The 15,846-nt window shown below is 38.0% G+C and overlaps 1 protein-coding gene across 1 annotated transcript in view; it reads left to right on the top strand.

Moving 5' to 3' along the window:
• MAP3K5 (mitogen-activated protein kinase kinase kinase 5) overlaps positions 1 to 15,846 on the top strand; it is a 109,422-nt gene that overhangs the window by 33,939 nt on the left and 59,637 nt on the right. The window contains exons 2-3 of the mRNA XM_062572493.1: positions 3,574 to 3,713; positions 6,436 to 6,459. Of these exons, the coding sequence (XP_062428477.1) occupies positions 3,574 to 3,713; positions 6,436 to 6,459 (164 nt within the window). The remainder of the gene's footprint in view (positions 1 to 3,573; positions 3,714 to 6,435; positions 6,460 to 15,846) is intronic.

The following is a 15,846-nucleotide window of genomic DNA, read 5'->3' on the forward strand; positions in this document are numbered from 1 at the left end:
TTTTTTGCTCCTGTTTTGCTCAGCCCGCTTAAATATCCACTCTGCCAAAGTCTGAACAGACTTTCTCTGCGGTAGCACAGAGAATATGCAAGAGCATTTGGAGTGGATTCTGAGTCCCTGGCCTTCAGAGCACTTTGTACCAAGGGCTTAAGTGTTGAGAGGGCTCTGCTCAGATTTCCTGCACTCTGTCAATTATTCTTTTACAAGCCTTGAAAGTCAGACTGCAAATACTTTGGTAAATGAATGTGTCTTATTCCATTGTCACTATAGAGATAGTTTTGCCATCTTTACTGAAATGCTCTTTTGCCACTTGTGAAATAGTGTTTTCCAGCGGATGGAAAACACATCTTTTGCTGTAGCAATCCGTTAGAGAGATTAATTTGGTGGAAATGAGAGCCTGATAAATTGGTGCTGGTGCTTTATGTACTGATGGCCAAAATATTCTTTATAATAAGCTAAATCCTGCCTCTTCTAAAGTAGTGAGAATCCTGATGTAAATGTGAGTCAAATTTGCCTTGAAAACCGTGAGTCTTGATCACCTTTGGATCAGGCACTTTATAGGAATTACTATTTTTATTTTGCAGCCAAAATGTTGAGACAGAAAGGGTGGGTAGACTAGCTAAAGTTCTCCCAGATGATGAGTTCCCATTTGCTGCTTGAACAGCACTTCTAAACAGTCCAATGGTCCATATACCAGGACACAATACATCCCTTAATTGAAAGAGTTTGTTTCCTAATGTTGTGAAAGAAGATATTCAGGAATGGGTCTGTCTCAGGAGCTGGCTTAGGGTATATTGGGTAGACATCTGGTCCCCAAAGCACACACCTTTTTTGTGGCTTGTTGGAGTTCTTAGTAAGAACTGGACTGTTCCCCTTGGAGACTGTGATACTAACCACGGAAGACTACCCCAGACTTTAGACTAGCTTTTGAGATCTGATATCTCTTTTATCTCTTTGACCATAGCCATGAACTTCATCTTTTTCTTAAAAAAAAAAACCTGCTAGAGTGAGAGGCAAAACTTCACAGAAGTTGGACCTATCCTAATGAGCATATTGTTTTATCAGATGAGATTATCTGGAAGTTCTGGATTCCACAGAAGTCTTAGAATACCTAGGAAAGAAATCTCCCTTAGTTATGGAAGAAATGTAAGTATCAGAACAGAATTTATACCAGTATCTTAGTATAATTTTTCTTACAAATGTTTACTGATTGACATGGACTGTCCCTCCTATTTTAAGTCCAGGCTTCAAGGTTGTAGGTTTGGAGGTTTTTTTGTTTGGTTGTTTTTCTTTTTCTTTATTCTTTTTTTCCTTTTTGGCTGTGATTTGGGGGATAGGTCAAGACCTACGAGTCAGATATATTCTAATAATTGTGTTAAATGTATTTGACCAGATGACCTCAGATAGTAATTTTTAAGGATTTTCTTCCTTCTCAATAGTCCTGGGAGTGTGACATTTTAGCATAGGATTTCTCAAATATTTCTGTATTCTAATTTTGGTCACTTGTTATCATTTTGTTTTGTAAGTATTATATCTATTTTCATCTTAATTTTGAAACTTTAGTGAGAGCAAGCTATCTTGCAGGATTTGAGAATTAAGTCATGGAAAATTGCTCAGCTTTCCTCCCTCTCAGTATAACAGAAATGTGCCATGGACTTAATATTACTCAAGATTAGACTTTTATATGAATAATAGTAGTTAAAAATAGAACTTGTATTATAGCAACTTCCTAAAGAAAATAAACAAGAAGCCATAATTTCACCCAAACAAAATATATTAGCAGTATCATCATTCTGTTTGGCTTTTGCTATGTTTTACTTTACTAAAATTAATGAAGGTCAGTGTATGTATGATCTGAGCGATGTGCTGCCTTTTTTTACTTCAATAAAATGTGTTTGGTGCAATTCACACTTCAGATGTTTATATGAAATTGGATGGGGAGATTCTTAGAAGACAAGTTATGAAAATTTAAAAATAGAATTTTATTTTTGATTTATGAAGAAAATAGATTCCTTTTTTTATACAACAATGATGGCCTTTCATTAGCCTTGTGTCCTAAAGTATGTAAATTTACATATGCAAATATTGTCTGTCTTTGTCTCCCTGTGACTCTTATCTTTCCTTCCAGCTTCTTAACAGTGTCTAAGATTGTAGATCAATTACAGTCACGTGATGAAACAGTAAATGCTTCAAAGGTGCTACTTTTTAGGAAGTTTGAGATGCATCCTAATTGCCTTCCCAGTTGAGAGTATGGCTGTAAAGCTGATCTTCTATTGCATATCTGTATTACGGTTTAGATGGGCTAAGGAAATAGGCAACATGAAAGTTGTGGTTAGAGGTAGAATCTCATATTAGATCGAATAAATCTGATTGATTCCCAGTAGAGAAACTTCAAGGTACATCAGCTTTTGCCTATAGAGCTTGTCTTGCTACCGGTCATCTTTGTCATAAAAGAATCCACAAGAAGCAGAAAGTAGGGAGAGATGTTGGAAACCAGGCTTCCTTTGTGTTCCACTGTTCACAGAACTACATTTCTTTGAAATGTGTTTTTCTCTTCTCTGCCTCCTTGAGAGAAGAAGAAAAAAAGTGAATTGGGTGGAGACACAGAGGGGCATCGGCAAGAGAGGTGGAGATGAGTCAGTTTTCTTGCTTTGTTCTTTTGATCTGACAAAACTGCTGCAGAAGAAAGATGCTACCTGATATAATAGATGATATAACTATTTCTGCCAACATTTTGTAATTGCTTCTTGCTTTACTTTGTTGTGAATTTGGGAAAGCAAAACGTGTTTGAAGAGAAATTGCAGGAGGCTACATTCCTCCTTCTGTAAGCATTTGCCTATGTGCTTAATTTTATTCATAGACATGAAATTATTATGAACAGAATTGTTGGTGCAGTGAAGCTCTTTCTGATCTGGGGTTTTCTATGGCTTTAGATATTCATTCCCTCTTTCCTTCCTTCCTGCCATACCTTCTTCTTTTTCTACCACTAGTTTTTCTATTTAAATAAATCTGTTCATTAACTTAACCTGGAGTTTTACTTATGCCTTGCTTTCAGTTTTACAGAAATTTATTCCAAAGTTCTAATGCAGCATCTACACTGCATGTCATGCAGTCATGTAATCACAGTGTTACATGAGTTTTTAAGAACAACTTGCCCAGAGAATGAAAATACACATCAAATATAATCATTTTCCCTAAGATCATCAATCATTATGTGTAGAATAACCAGATTGTGTGATCTAAGGCACAAAATGAACTTTTTGCCTTTTTTTTGATTAATGGTATTTTACTTTTTTATTTGGTTCTTTTACCTATGGAATTGAAGGGCTCAATCAAAGAATAAAAGGAGGAAGAAGGAAAGGAATGAGGGGAAAAAAAATCATATCCTGCTGACTATACTTAAAATTCAAATATGATAACTATAATGGGGAAACCGCTCTAGATCTTTATTTCTGACTTAAAATCCAGTCATCTTATCAAAGCTTTTCACCTATACTTTTTACTTATTTTTGCTTAGAGGTATTTGGCTTTTTAACATGTGTGGTATTGACATTTTTTCACTTCTTTCTGCAGATATTGCTGTGGTGGAGATGAGTGATGCATTCCGCCAGCCTTCGCTGTTCTACCACCTGGGAGTCAGAGAGAGCTTCAGTATGGCTAACAATATTATCCTCTACTGTGATACAAATGCTGAGTCTCTGCAGTCGCTGAAGGTAGCTCTGAATGGAAAAAGGAGGTGTGGGGGGGGGAAGCCCTGGTTGTCTAACTCTTGAAATAGGTTCTCTTTTCCATGGGTAATGCAGAGGTCACTTGTAGTTCACAGAAGAATGACAGAAATGTTCTGCAGCCTGGAAAATATGTTCATAGTGAAATTCTGAGAAACTCAGTTTTCCCAAGAGAAAATTTAGATGACTATTTAGCCAGTTAAATGTCTATACTTTAAATAGCTCTTTAAGGGAAACAGAACTTTGACAAATTTCAGATGAGAAATTAAGTACATGTTTTTGACATTCAGGGGAATTACCGGGTTGGTGTGTAATGAGGTATATTGCTGTGGTGAAGAACAGTCATGTGAAAATGGGTGTAGTGTGTAGGTATTGTAGAATAATCCTGATGCTTTAGCTCCTGCATCGAGTAACAGTTTTCTGACCAAACCTGATGAGGCCTCCAGATGACCTCTGGTAGCTTTTGCTGAGTTAGAAGGGACAGCTACTTCCCTCAAGTGTCATCAGTATTGCTATGCTGGAGATTGTCCACACCATAGCCGAGCTGGTAGAAGCAAATTTCTGCGTTTTCGTCAGTGACGTGGTTCACAGTATGATAGGCTGGCTTAATGGTTTAAGATAATCTATGGGGCTGTGAATTGTGGCAGCCAAGGAGTTGATACTTGCTTCCTCCTGCTAATCCTGCTAAGGGCAGGCAACTTGGATGGCAATCTTTTAAATTAAATTACTTCCCCTCCCTCAGAATAATTAGCTCTGATTGGCAGGTACTTTATGTTACTGCAGTTCAATTCTAGGCATTGCTAAAGCGAAGCATCTCAATGAACAGCCTGGTGAGTCAGGCTGCAGTCTGGACATTGCTGCCTTCTCAAGGAGACCTTGCTTCCACTGCTTCTGGCGAGTGCACAATATTTGATTTTTGATTCTGTCAAATTGCTTGCAGCTTGGCCCTCTGTTGAGAGAGAAATACCTTGAGTAATCGGTTTCTTTCCTCTGCATCCCCCTCCAAATAATTTCAGCTAACTGGACTGGTAGCAATCCAATTATTTTCTTTCTTTTTGCAACACAAAGTATACAAATAAAAGCCCTAAAAATGGAACTACTTATGACAAAAGACCTATCTGTGAATTGAATTCAGTTATGCAAATACAGTGGTGTACAGTAAAAGCAGAGTAGAATTTCATTGTACTGCATAAGGAGCTACATACCTGACTCCCACTGAAAATCACTTGGAGTAGGGCATGAAGCTTTCTTCGGGCACCTGAGAAAACTTCTTACTAATTTGGGAGCTGAACTTTGCAAACTGGTCATGTGCTGGGTTCCCAGTGAAGTCGATGGAATCCAAATCCTGCACAGTGACGCTGGCATGTCCCAGTTGCTACCAGTACAGTGCCCACTGAAAGGCTGCCTTCTCTTTCCTTCAGCTTTAAATTGAGCTTTTGATTATTGGCAGTGAAGTCTCTTCAGAGAGCAGGGCTCCTTTCCTAGTTACATAGTAACTGTGGTGTGGGCATGCTTGTGCATCATTGAGGCAGAATGTTCCTGTGCTTGTTCCAGCCAGCAGTTAGACTAGAATTGATGCAGGAGCATGCAGTGTAATTGTGTTTTCTCAGTGCTTTTTTTTTTTTTTTTTTTTTTCCTCACTGTTAAACTTTTGTGTAAGTGTAGTTTTGATCTTGTGGATAAGAACGGTGGTGAATCCAAAACTGAAAATGGCTATGGAAATGTAAGAAGTACAAAATTCCAACACATGGCTTAACTGAGGTGCAAAGAAATATAGATAAACTTTTGTTGATGGAATGCTCATGTATATGTGTACATATATATGTATGTACACATACTAATGGCCCTTATTTTGAATGCTGGCAGCAGTCCTGTGTGAAACACATCACCTCATTCAGGAAGAAGAGTTGTTGTGTAGAAGCCTGACATGTGCAACATGGAAAGCATGAGGTGCCTTGATTTGATGCTGTTTACATTTTTAATATTGTGAGGAAAACAAGGCTGTTCAGTGGTCCCTGTGGCAGAGATGTAAAGTAGCTGCCTGATAAATCCAGTGGGGTTATCAGTTGCTGATAGCTAAGGTTGCTCACAAAACTTCTGAAAATGAGATGAGCGTCTACAAGTGGCTCGTTCTCAGGCAGCTGCTTGAGCTGTGCAGTCCAGACTGCTGTACAAGAACTGCCTCTTTCCATCTGTGTGGGCTTTGGATTCTTATTCTCTGAAATTTTACATGTAACCTGTGAAGATTCGTTCTTTGCCACAGACTTATTAGAGCAACATGAAATTCAGCCTATTTGAGAAGCTAATGCATTGCTGGATTTCAGTGCAAGTTGATATAAAACTACTTGAAAACTCACTTTGTAATGGTTTCTTCTGCTGACAGCATAATGGTTCTTACTATATTTAACTTCTAAAATATGAATACATATGTATTAATATTCAACTTTTGGACAGCATTCCTCTAGGAAAAAGTACATAAGGTGTGTTTTTATGTGTGTGTGTATGTATGTATGCAGTCTGTTCCATAGTCTTTTGGTCTCTCTGAGACAATGCTTTATTTATATTGATTTGACAGGCTTAGAAAACGTCTTTACCAACCAGTCTTCTCCTGTCAAGTGTTCTGTAAATGTTAATATTATCAAGTCATACTGACCAGATATGTTTCCTACTAGTTATTCAGTGTTATCAACACCTTTTTTTTTTTCCCTAGGAAATTATTTGCCAGAAGAATAATGTAAGTATGATTTCTGGGTGTCAGCTGAATGCTAGGCATTCCAACCTTCTGTTCCATTTAATGTTGTTTATCTGGTTATGTTTTCTGCTTGAATCATTTAACATTTTCCTACTGTATTTTAGAGTTAGATGCAGAATTCTGGAACTACTAGCAGAAAATCTGTGTATCACTTTGTTGCTAGGTACCAGCCTCACTTCTTACCTTGCCTTCCTCTCTCAGTAGTATTTTCCTTGCTGCCTTTACTTATCCATCGTATTTTTTCACACATCATTTTCATTTGTTATTTTAAGTGTTTTTCTTCTGTCATCTTTTTCCATATAATGTTCTTTTTTTAAAAAAAAGAAAAGTGACCTGTATTGAATAGGGAATTACCTGAAATTAGTGCTCATTTTAGAAACCCATGGCCACACCTGTGGAAAGATATATATGTATATAAAAAGAGAAAGACTGTGTGTGTGTGTGTGCGCGCGCGTGCGCAAGTGTGGAGTAATTCCTTCTTCCTCCCTCAGAGCTGAGGCCTGTTAGTCCTGTTGCATGCCGATCCTGGTATTATGTCTGTGATTGCCAGTCATTAAACTGTGGGTTACTGCACCTTAACATCCTGGTTTCTGAGGTTGGCCTTGCGAATCCCCCTTCCCTTTTTTGCTCTTAACTTCACGGGAGGCAGACCTCTAAGAAGTGGCTTGTTCTGTAGCAGTACAAAATCATTCTCAAAAAAGTCTTTTCATATCTACTATAGCTGATGTAGTTTCCAAACATACCTTCAAAGTCAGTGAAGCTTTGTCACTAATGCTGAATTTTAAATCATACGTTCTTTTTTCGGTTAGAAATGGAAAAACAAAGCCAGTTCCATATTTTTCTCTGTAGCTGTTGACAAAAAAGTGCTTTTCAGATATTCACAGAATGCCATGAATGACATAATAAATGAGAAACTTCTCACTTTGTACTGATGAAAATGATCAGTTAGGCCTTTACACAAGCCTTGAGAACAGTAAGACTTTTTTTGTAAATTCATGAGCTATCTTCTGTTTGTTTATCTGGTAGCCCAGAAAGGCAGAGATCTAGATAATACTGTGACTGTCTAATACAGTGCCTCAGGGAGGACAAGGGAAAGAACCCTGTTATTAGGCAACCTGCTAACTTGTGCAGTAATGATGATTCGTGCAGTAGAAAAAAAGTGTGATGTTGTCTTGTTGTCCTATTTTAAATGACAGTCCCTGAAGCTTAGAGAGAGGGATGATAACTTGGCCTTTATCTGTTCGATAAAGAATTGTGCTACTTTTCCATTTAAATTTGGATAGGTGGCTAAGAAACTGTCATTTTTCACTTTTAGAAATGTTTCAGTATATGCCACAAAAATAATGTGTTCCTTGAGAATCTCTGATGTTTCCAGGCACACCCACGTAACACCTTTTCTGGGAGGAAGTATTTTCCCAGTGGTTAGAACAGGGGAGTCAGTAAAACTGGCTTGTATACCCAAGTAAAACTTGGGTATAATTCTTGCTTTAACGTGATTTTCAAATCATGTTTGTTCATAGATCGTAAGACTTTTGGATAAATTGGTACACCAAAGGTGCTGTTCTTGAGAGACTGTGACTTTGATGTCCACCCTTACCAAAGAATGAATGATTGTGTGACGTCGCAAATATGGAAATAATTGTCATCTGAATAAAACAAGATTTTAATCCTACAGTTCTAGCAGATGTAGACACAGAGGAAAAAAACACCCATTTCCAGCTGCATCCAGCCAGGATCCTAACCCATTTTCAACCAAAATCCATTTTCCCCTTTGTTCTGTCTGAATTTTTCTGCTTCCAAATAATGATGAATATGATGTTGCATAGCAAAGATAAACTGCATGGAATTTGTAAGTGCAGAGCAGTGGAAGATAACATAGATTCATTTCCTGTTATATGTGGTTTTATAGCTACTTAGTTGGTAGAGCTTGGACCTATTCCAAATGTTTCAGTAGTATCAAAAACATGTATTTTTACAGGGAGTGATACTTTGCCAAGAGACAGATACTTTGATATTTGAAATCTTAAGCTTAGTTTTTGCTGTTATCTAATCTTTGAGGTCAACCAAGCAGAAAAGCCATTCTAGAAATTATTAAAGAGTTTCAGTCATAAAGAAATATTGGCGTGAAGTTTACAGTACATGGTTGTACTTTGCTTGTTTTAGCTCACTAGTTTTTTTTTTTTTCATTCTAGTTCTCCCTGGTTTGAATCTTACCAACTTTGGAAAAAAGCTTCAAGTCAGGTTCCAATGGTCTTCCCTTTCCCTTTCCCTTTTCCCTTTCCCTTTTCCCTTTCCCTTTTCCCTTTCCCTTTTCCTTTCCCTTTTCCCTTTCCCTTTTCCCTTTCCCTTTCCCTTTTTCCTTTCCCTTTTCCCTTTCCCTTTCCCTTTTCCCTTTCCCTTTTCCCTTTCCCTTTCCCTTTTCCTTTTCCCTTTCCCTTTCCCTTTCCCTTTCCCTTTCCCTTTCCCTTTCCCTTTCCCTTTCCCTTTCCCTTTCCCTTTCCCTTTCCCTTTCCCTTTCCCTTTTCCTTTTCTTTTCCCTTTCCTTTCCTTTCCTTTCCTTTCCTTTCCTTTCCTTTCCTTTCCTTTCCTTTCCTTTCCTTTCCTTTCCTTTCCTTTCCTTTCCTTTCCTTTCCTTTCCTTCCTCCCTTTTTCTGTTTCTTTCTTTTCCTTTTTCCTTTTCCTTTTCCTTTCCTTTCTCCCTTTTCCCCTTTCCCTTTTCCTTTTCCTTTTCCTTTTCCTTTTCCTTTTCTTTTCCTTTTCCTTTTCCTTTTCCTTTTCCTTTCTTTGTCTCTTTTTCTTTCTTTTTTCTCTTTCTTTCTTTTCTTTCTTTCTTTCTTTTCTTTCTTCCTTTCTTTTCTTTCTTTTCTTTTTCTTCCTTCATTTCTTCCTTCCTCCTTCCCTCTATTCCTTCCTTCCCTCTTTCCATTTCTTGCTGAGTTTGAGGAAAGCTAATGTTCAGATATTATACATATGATTTGCAGTGAGTCTCAGTAGCACCTGAACACAGTGCTCACATTTTGGTTTAAGCTTCTTTCCCACCTCGTGGTGAGGTGACACGTGGCCTCAGGAGCCGTCCGGCATAGGAGACCCCAGAGCATCCGGTGGCCTGATCAGAACCGAGCTGGGGGTGGCACAGGAACCATTCTGCTTGGCAGCTGGCTTGTGCAAGTTCAGATGATTTTAGCATGTGGTCTCTTTTAGTGTAGAAAGAGGGAGAAATATTTTTAATACTCTGCCCTCTGACAAATGATTTGGGGGCAGTTTGATTTTAGTATCCAAGTATGTGAAAATGCTGTGTAGCAACCATTGGTAAATACTGTGTTGCTAATGTCAACTGCAGTATTTATTGTTATTTACGGTACATAAGTATCTCTTGCTCAAACTTTTGTATTTTGAATTCATTGACTAATATATTTGGCACATACTTGCCTTGGAAAAAATTAGAACTTTTATTTCCCTGCATGAATATACTGTAAGGACCATGTGAAAGGTATGCTGACTTTAACAAGTGTGTAGGATATGGCATGGCTATGATAGAATTTTATTTCTGGACTTGAAAAGAAAATGAGAACTATTTAACAGAGCAGAGCCAATCCCTATGCTTTAATTGGTGTGGGGTGTGAGGCCGAGTTATGTTCCTTTTCAAATCAATAGCAAGGCTGTCATTCACTTGAGTGGGATTTGAAGTAAACTCAAACTGTGCATCTGTATTCATTAAAACATCAGCACATCTAGATTGACTGTGTGTTTGGGGAATGGAGGGAGTAGATTTAATAACTTGTTTTAGAATTTTGCCATCTGCTGCATGTTACACCATGTGCAGTCATAGAATTGCCTTTGAAGAAATCTCATCAGAAGAATTGAAATAAGGGGAGGTATTCCTCAAAAGAGAACTAGTAAAAAGAAAAGTGCAAGAAAGCTGAGCTTAATTATGAATAGAGTCAGTAGGAATAATAGTTCCCATTATGAGAGAGACTGATGATTTGTGTCTCCTCTGCTAACTTAAAAAAAAAAGTAGTTACATTTAAGGTATGCTTACATGTGGGTTGGTCAAGTGGGTTAGATTCTCCCATACATCAGCAATGCATCACGTTCTAGAGGGGGCGGGGGGGCTTGAAGGAAGGGGGTATGGCAAGTTGCACTTCTTGTCTTGGAAGACAGTTTTCTTCTGTCTGTAGACGTTTGATTGTTAAATGATTCCAAAAGAGTGATGTTAATAAAGAACCTCAGGGAACTGAGAGGACTGGACACCATTGACTCCCTAGGATTTGGCAGATTTTCTACCTCCTTTTGAAGGTAAACTCAAGGTCTTGAGAGTTAAATGGGCATAACAGAAATGCTCATTTGTATAGCACCATGTCTTATTAATCTATAAAACTTGCAGTGGAAAGTCTTCTGCACCACATCAGAGGTATTTGTGGTGGAGAGACAGTGCTAACCTTATTGCATGATGATGTTCTTTCTAATAAGACATGATCTTCAAATTGAATTTCCCAAAAGCCTATGCTTGACACAGGTGACAATCCAATATTAGAGAGGGAGATTGAAAGGAGGACTGTTTTGTATTCCTATTCTGACAATTGAAATGTAATTGAATGCTGTACATTTTTATTCTGTCTTAAATAGGTAGTGTGTTCATTTCTTCTCATATACAGTGAAAGGATACCACACGAGAAGGAAGCGCTGTTTCCAGTGATCAGTGCACAGCAACATAGTCTTCAATGCTGTAACTATAGACCTATTAAAACAACATTATAGCTATGTTTAAACTGAAATTACACACAGGAAGAAGTCTAGAGTTGTTTATTTTTGCACAGTATGGTGGGAAAGGACATTAGAAAAATATATAGCAATTAAAACATTCATAAAAATGAATCACAGATTTAGTCACTTGGTGATATACATTTATATATGTGTAACTGGCTCCAGCCACTACTTCTGTTTTCTGATTTGTCTGACTGATTTGATGAAAAGGGCTGTGGTACTATGATACAGCTATTCTCTCAGGTGGCCTGATGCTGCCAGGTACTGAATGTGCTGGCCCAAAGCCTTCATAGATATCTGTGTCCCTATCTCCTAGATATAACTAGTTCAACTGATCTGAGAGTTCAGGCCAGGTTTACCTTATCTAACATCCTGAATTCCTGTGCATCAGGCTGATTGTGTGCACACTCGTGGCCTGTCCCAGTCTCCTTCACTTGATCTTTTCACTAATGCATTTTAGCTTGTGGCTCAAGTGGGTCTCAGTAACTTTTTAACTTTCAGTACTGTAATGTGATTTTTTGAGCCTTAAATAATGATGATTTATAAACAAATTTGATTGGAAATTGAAACTTCTAGCACCTGTTGTTGGTTGGGGGATCTATTTCTGCCCTCTTTTAAAGCCCCTTTATGCTATTTGCACTTTAAAAGAGGGTGTTGATGTAACTGAGAATATAGCAATTGTATTTCAGTTGTTACTCCTTCAAAAATGGCCTGTTTCTCTTGAATAACTGGGTCAGTGTGCATCATGTGATGAGTCAGAGTAATGGATCAAAGGGAAAACAGCTATTTTGTCATGGGTGCTCAGCAAACTTAGTCTTGAGTGAAGTTAATTAGAGTTGAGAAAGAAAGCAGAGTCTGTGAGATCAGACTTAGAATAGAGTGTTATGGTGCAGATTTTAATGGGATTAATGGAAAATATTTAAATTTCAAAGTGAAATAAGAGGCAGTAAATAAGTCAAAATCAGAAGTGATGTGTGAGCAGGCAAGTGTGTGTCAGAACGATGATCTGATCCTCTTTGACTTCAGTTAATATAGTTTATATTTCAACAGAGGAAGACGGGAAGAAAAGAAGTAAAAGCAACTGAGCTGAGTTTATACGGGCTGGGAGTGAGGAGTGAAATCAGTCATGAACTCTGCTGTTCGGAAGATGGTTTGGAGCTGTCTGACAGTGGAGCAGTTTCTCAGCTACTGCCCAGCAGCCTGGTCCCAGCAGGCTTCCATCTGTATCACTGCCCAAATGCAGTTGGGGTTTGGCTCTTGGTAGTTAGAATTTGTGATAATAACTAAATATTTAACTTCTTCTAGAAGGTTGTTATCAAATGACTGGTCCAGAGGTTAGTGTTAGATCCCTGAAAAACAGTAGCTGTGAAATGAACTAGCAGCACCAAGCTTTGTTCAACAGCTAGCGCAGGATTTGTGCTGCCAAGAGTTACCCAACATAGCACAGCAGAGTGATGCTATCAATTTATTAGAGTGGGTATTTTACCGCAGTGAACAGAGTAATTTGAAACAGAGTAATTTGAAAAACTTCTGCTAAAATCTATAAAACATGTTTGGTATCTATGTAACATGTTGCTCAGGGAATTCTCCCTGTTCAGGTATGTAGGATGTCAACACTCTTACAATGCAAACTACAGAAACAGCACTGCTCGGCAACACTGTATTTTCCTTTTTTTTCTGTTGTTGCTTATGGACCAGCCATTGTGGGAGACCGTGGACTTTATTATGTGGGAGCAGTCTTGCTCTCACTTATCTTATCTTTCTTCTCCCACTTCCTTCAGTAAATAAAATGTAACTTAGATTTTTTTTTTCCATTATGTAACCTGAACTCCTGCAGTCAAGTTCAGCTTATAGATACCTAATATATCCTTTAGCCTGGAGAGTAAAATTTAAATTGATATTTCGTAACTTCACTGCATGTGAGTTTCTTTCTTTCTGTTTTTCGTTTTAACCTGGTTTCGTAAGGAAATGAAACTTATGAGCTTATACTATTTTTATTTCCCCACTCTTTGCTGTATCTGCCTGTCTGGCCAATTTCAACCAAATTTGAGAGGTTTCAGAGATACAGAGCTCCCCACAAAGCGTATATAGGTTAAGTTAACATCCAAATTAAAGCTCTTGCTGAGAAAAAGGCCACTATGTTCCCACATTGCTAGACACCAGAGCATCCAGGTGAGATTGTGCCTTGAGACAATTTTCTGAGAAACCTGTGTTAGTTCTGTGGCTTTCTGAACCACTGCAGGTTTGTTTCATTCTCTTCTGTTTTTCTCCCTTGTGGTAGTTTCTCTTGCCTTTTAGTGTTAAATTCATCCTTGTTTTTGTCATACTCCGCTTCTGAAGGCTAGTGGGTCTGTCTTTCTTCCTTTGCAGGCTTTGTTACATTACCAGCTGTTTTTTCCCTCTCAGGTAACCGGAAAAATGTGTGGGAATTAATTTTTGCTGGCTCTCTTATTCTGCCAACCTCAGTATACTTCCTACAGAAAGCACATATGGGATCAGTTTGTAAGAGTTCTTGCTCAAAAATGGGCTTGAGCACTCTATACTCTGAAGAAGAAGAGTAGTTTTCCTGCTCATAGAATTATTTATGAAGACTCCAGTACTCTCTCTGTAGGTGGCCTGACCATTATGCCAGGATAAACTTTGGACTCTCTGGATTTCAAAAGCTGGAAAAGTCCTTTTTCAGAATTGATTTATATTTAAGAACTGAGCTTTGAAAGTAGTGTGCCAGAGGTCTGAGAAATCATCCTGCAAGCCTCCTTAAGTTTATTTTTAATGCACTGAATAAACATTAGGAAGTAAAATATTTGCCCCTGGAAATCCGTAGCCACTTTGCCTTTTCTCTTGGCTCTGACTTCCCAAACTTTTCATCTTTATTAACAAAAAAACACCAAAACCAAACCAAAACAAAAAGTTGGAGAATATACTGCCTACCTTTAATAGTAAAGTTATATAATTAGTTGTTGAATTCTTCTTGTCCTTTACAATTTTGACTGTGGAGCTTGTTAGGTTTTAGTGGGGTTTAAGTGGTGGAGGTTTTTTGTTTGTTTTTTGTTTGTTTTTTACTCCTGAATGTGTGTAATCACTTTATATACTGATATGTTCTTGAGTAGAAGTGTCCATTCAGTTCTTCCACTGCAAAGAGAAGCCGTCTGGGTTCCAATATTGCACTCCTTAATTATTTATTAAAAATATTGTCGTCATACACTTCCTAGTTCTCAAGTTTGCTGTAGAATTGCTATACTCTTGTGCAGTGAAATGTATATGCAATAATCTCCAACCAAGTTCTGAATTAGTTGTAAATAGCTCAATGGGCCTTATGTAAGTGCATGTGCCAAGTAAGCGTAAGTTTTACAGAGAGTTTCTCTGTATAAGCTGGTAGGAGGTATTGTCTATATAGTGGGGTTTTATGGTTCCATAGCCTCGTACATATAATTTTTTTTTTTAAAAAAACAACATTCTTCTATTTTCCAAACCCAATCTCTGATCTGTACACAAAACACGTTTTGTACCTTCAGACTTCCATGTTCTTAAAATCTTGACAGACATGTTAAAATGGATGTTTTATGTACTGGCTTTGTGCATTTAAAAACTATGCAGTCAACTGCATCTCAGTGTATGGGGTCCAATTTGCCAGGGATTATGCTCTGAAATTATGTCCTCATTGCTGTCCTAATTTCTGGGGAGGCAGAAGAGGCTGACCAGAAAGTAGGAAGCTTTGGAAGGAATTTAAGGGTGCAGAATCCCAAGAATTGCTTCCTTGGGCTTTTTCTTGCTGGGTTGCTGGCCACTTCGGTAGTAGAAGGAATACAAAAATGGAGTGGAGCCTGAAAGCCAGGTGGTACCAACTCCTCCTGATTTTGATGGTATGCTATTTCAAAGTTGAGGTATTTCAGAACTGCAAATATGCGACAAGCTTTCTGCATGTGTAAGTCTGTACTCATGTACCTACCATAACCACCTGGCACCTTTCTTCCCTCTTTCCCGGGGGATAAATTTAAATGATTTTTTTACAGTGTCTGTCATATGTTAGTATATGGAAATCAATATAGTCTGGCAATTCTAAGACATTCCGAAAGTAAGTGATTATTCTGAAATATGTATGGCTGTAAGTCTCACTGACCAGGAAGGTTTGCTGCACAGCAGTGAATTTCATTTGCTTCTATTTTGCTAAACTATATTGGTCGTTTTCCAGTTCATATGAGGATTAGTTTTCTCAATTTTCCTATTTTGATACAGTTGGTTTGTGTGTAACATCTGTGAGCCTGACAAACAATATACTAAATCCCGGAAGGCTTGTTCTCAGCTTCTGAACATCAGTCACCTTGAAAATAGTGTACATGGCCTTGCATTTAACTCTGTTTGTCACTTTGGGATGAGTATGCTCTCAGAATTGCATTCCTATTTAGCCAACGTGCTTCCTATTTTGAGGTGAAAGTGCTGCCTTTAAAAAGACTCATTTTAAGAAAAACAGTTCAGAAATCCAAAAGCATGTATTAAAGGTGTATATCAGATTTGAGAGGTAAATTGCATTTATGTAATCCCGGGCTTTACAGGTAAAATCCTTGTCTTGCTGCAGTAAGCAGCAAATCTCCTTTTGACTTTAAT

The sequence above is a fragment of the Rhea pennata genome, chromosome 3, assembly GCF_028389875.1.
Source record: "Rhea pennata isolate bPtePen1 chromosome 3, bPtePen1.pri, whole genome shotgun sequence".
NCBI classification, from domain to species: domain Eukaryota; kingdom Metazoa; phylum Chordata; class Aves; order Rheiformes; family Rheidae; genus Rhea; species Rhea pennata.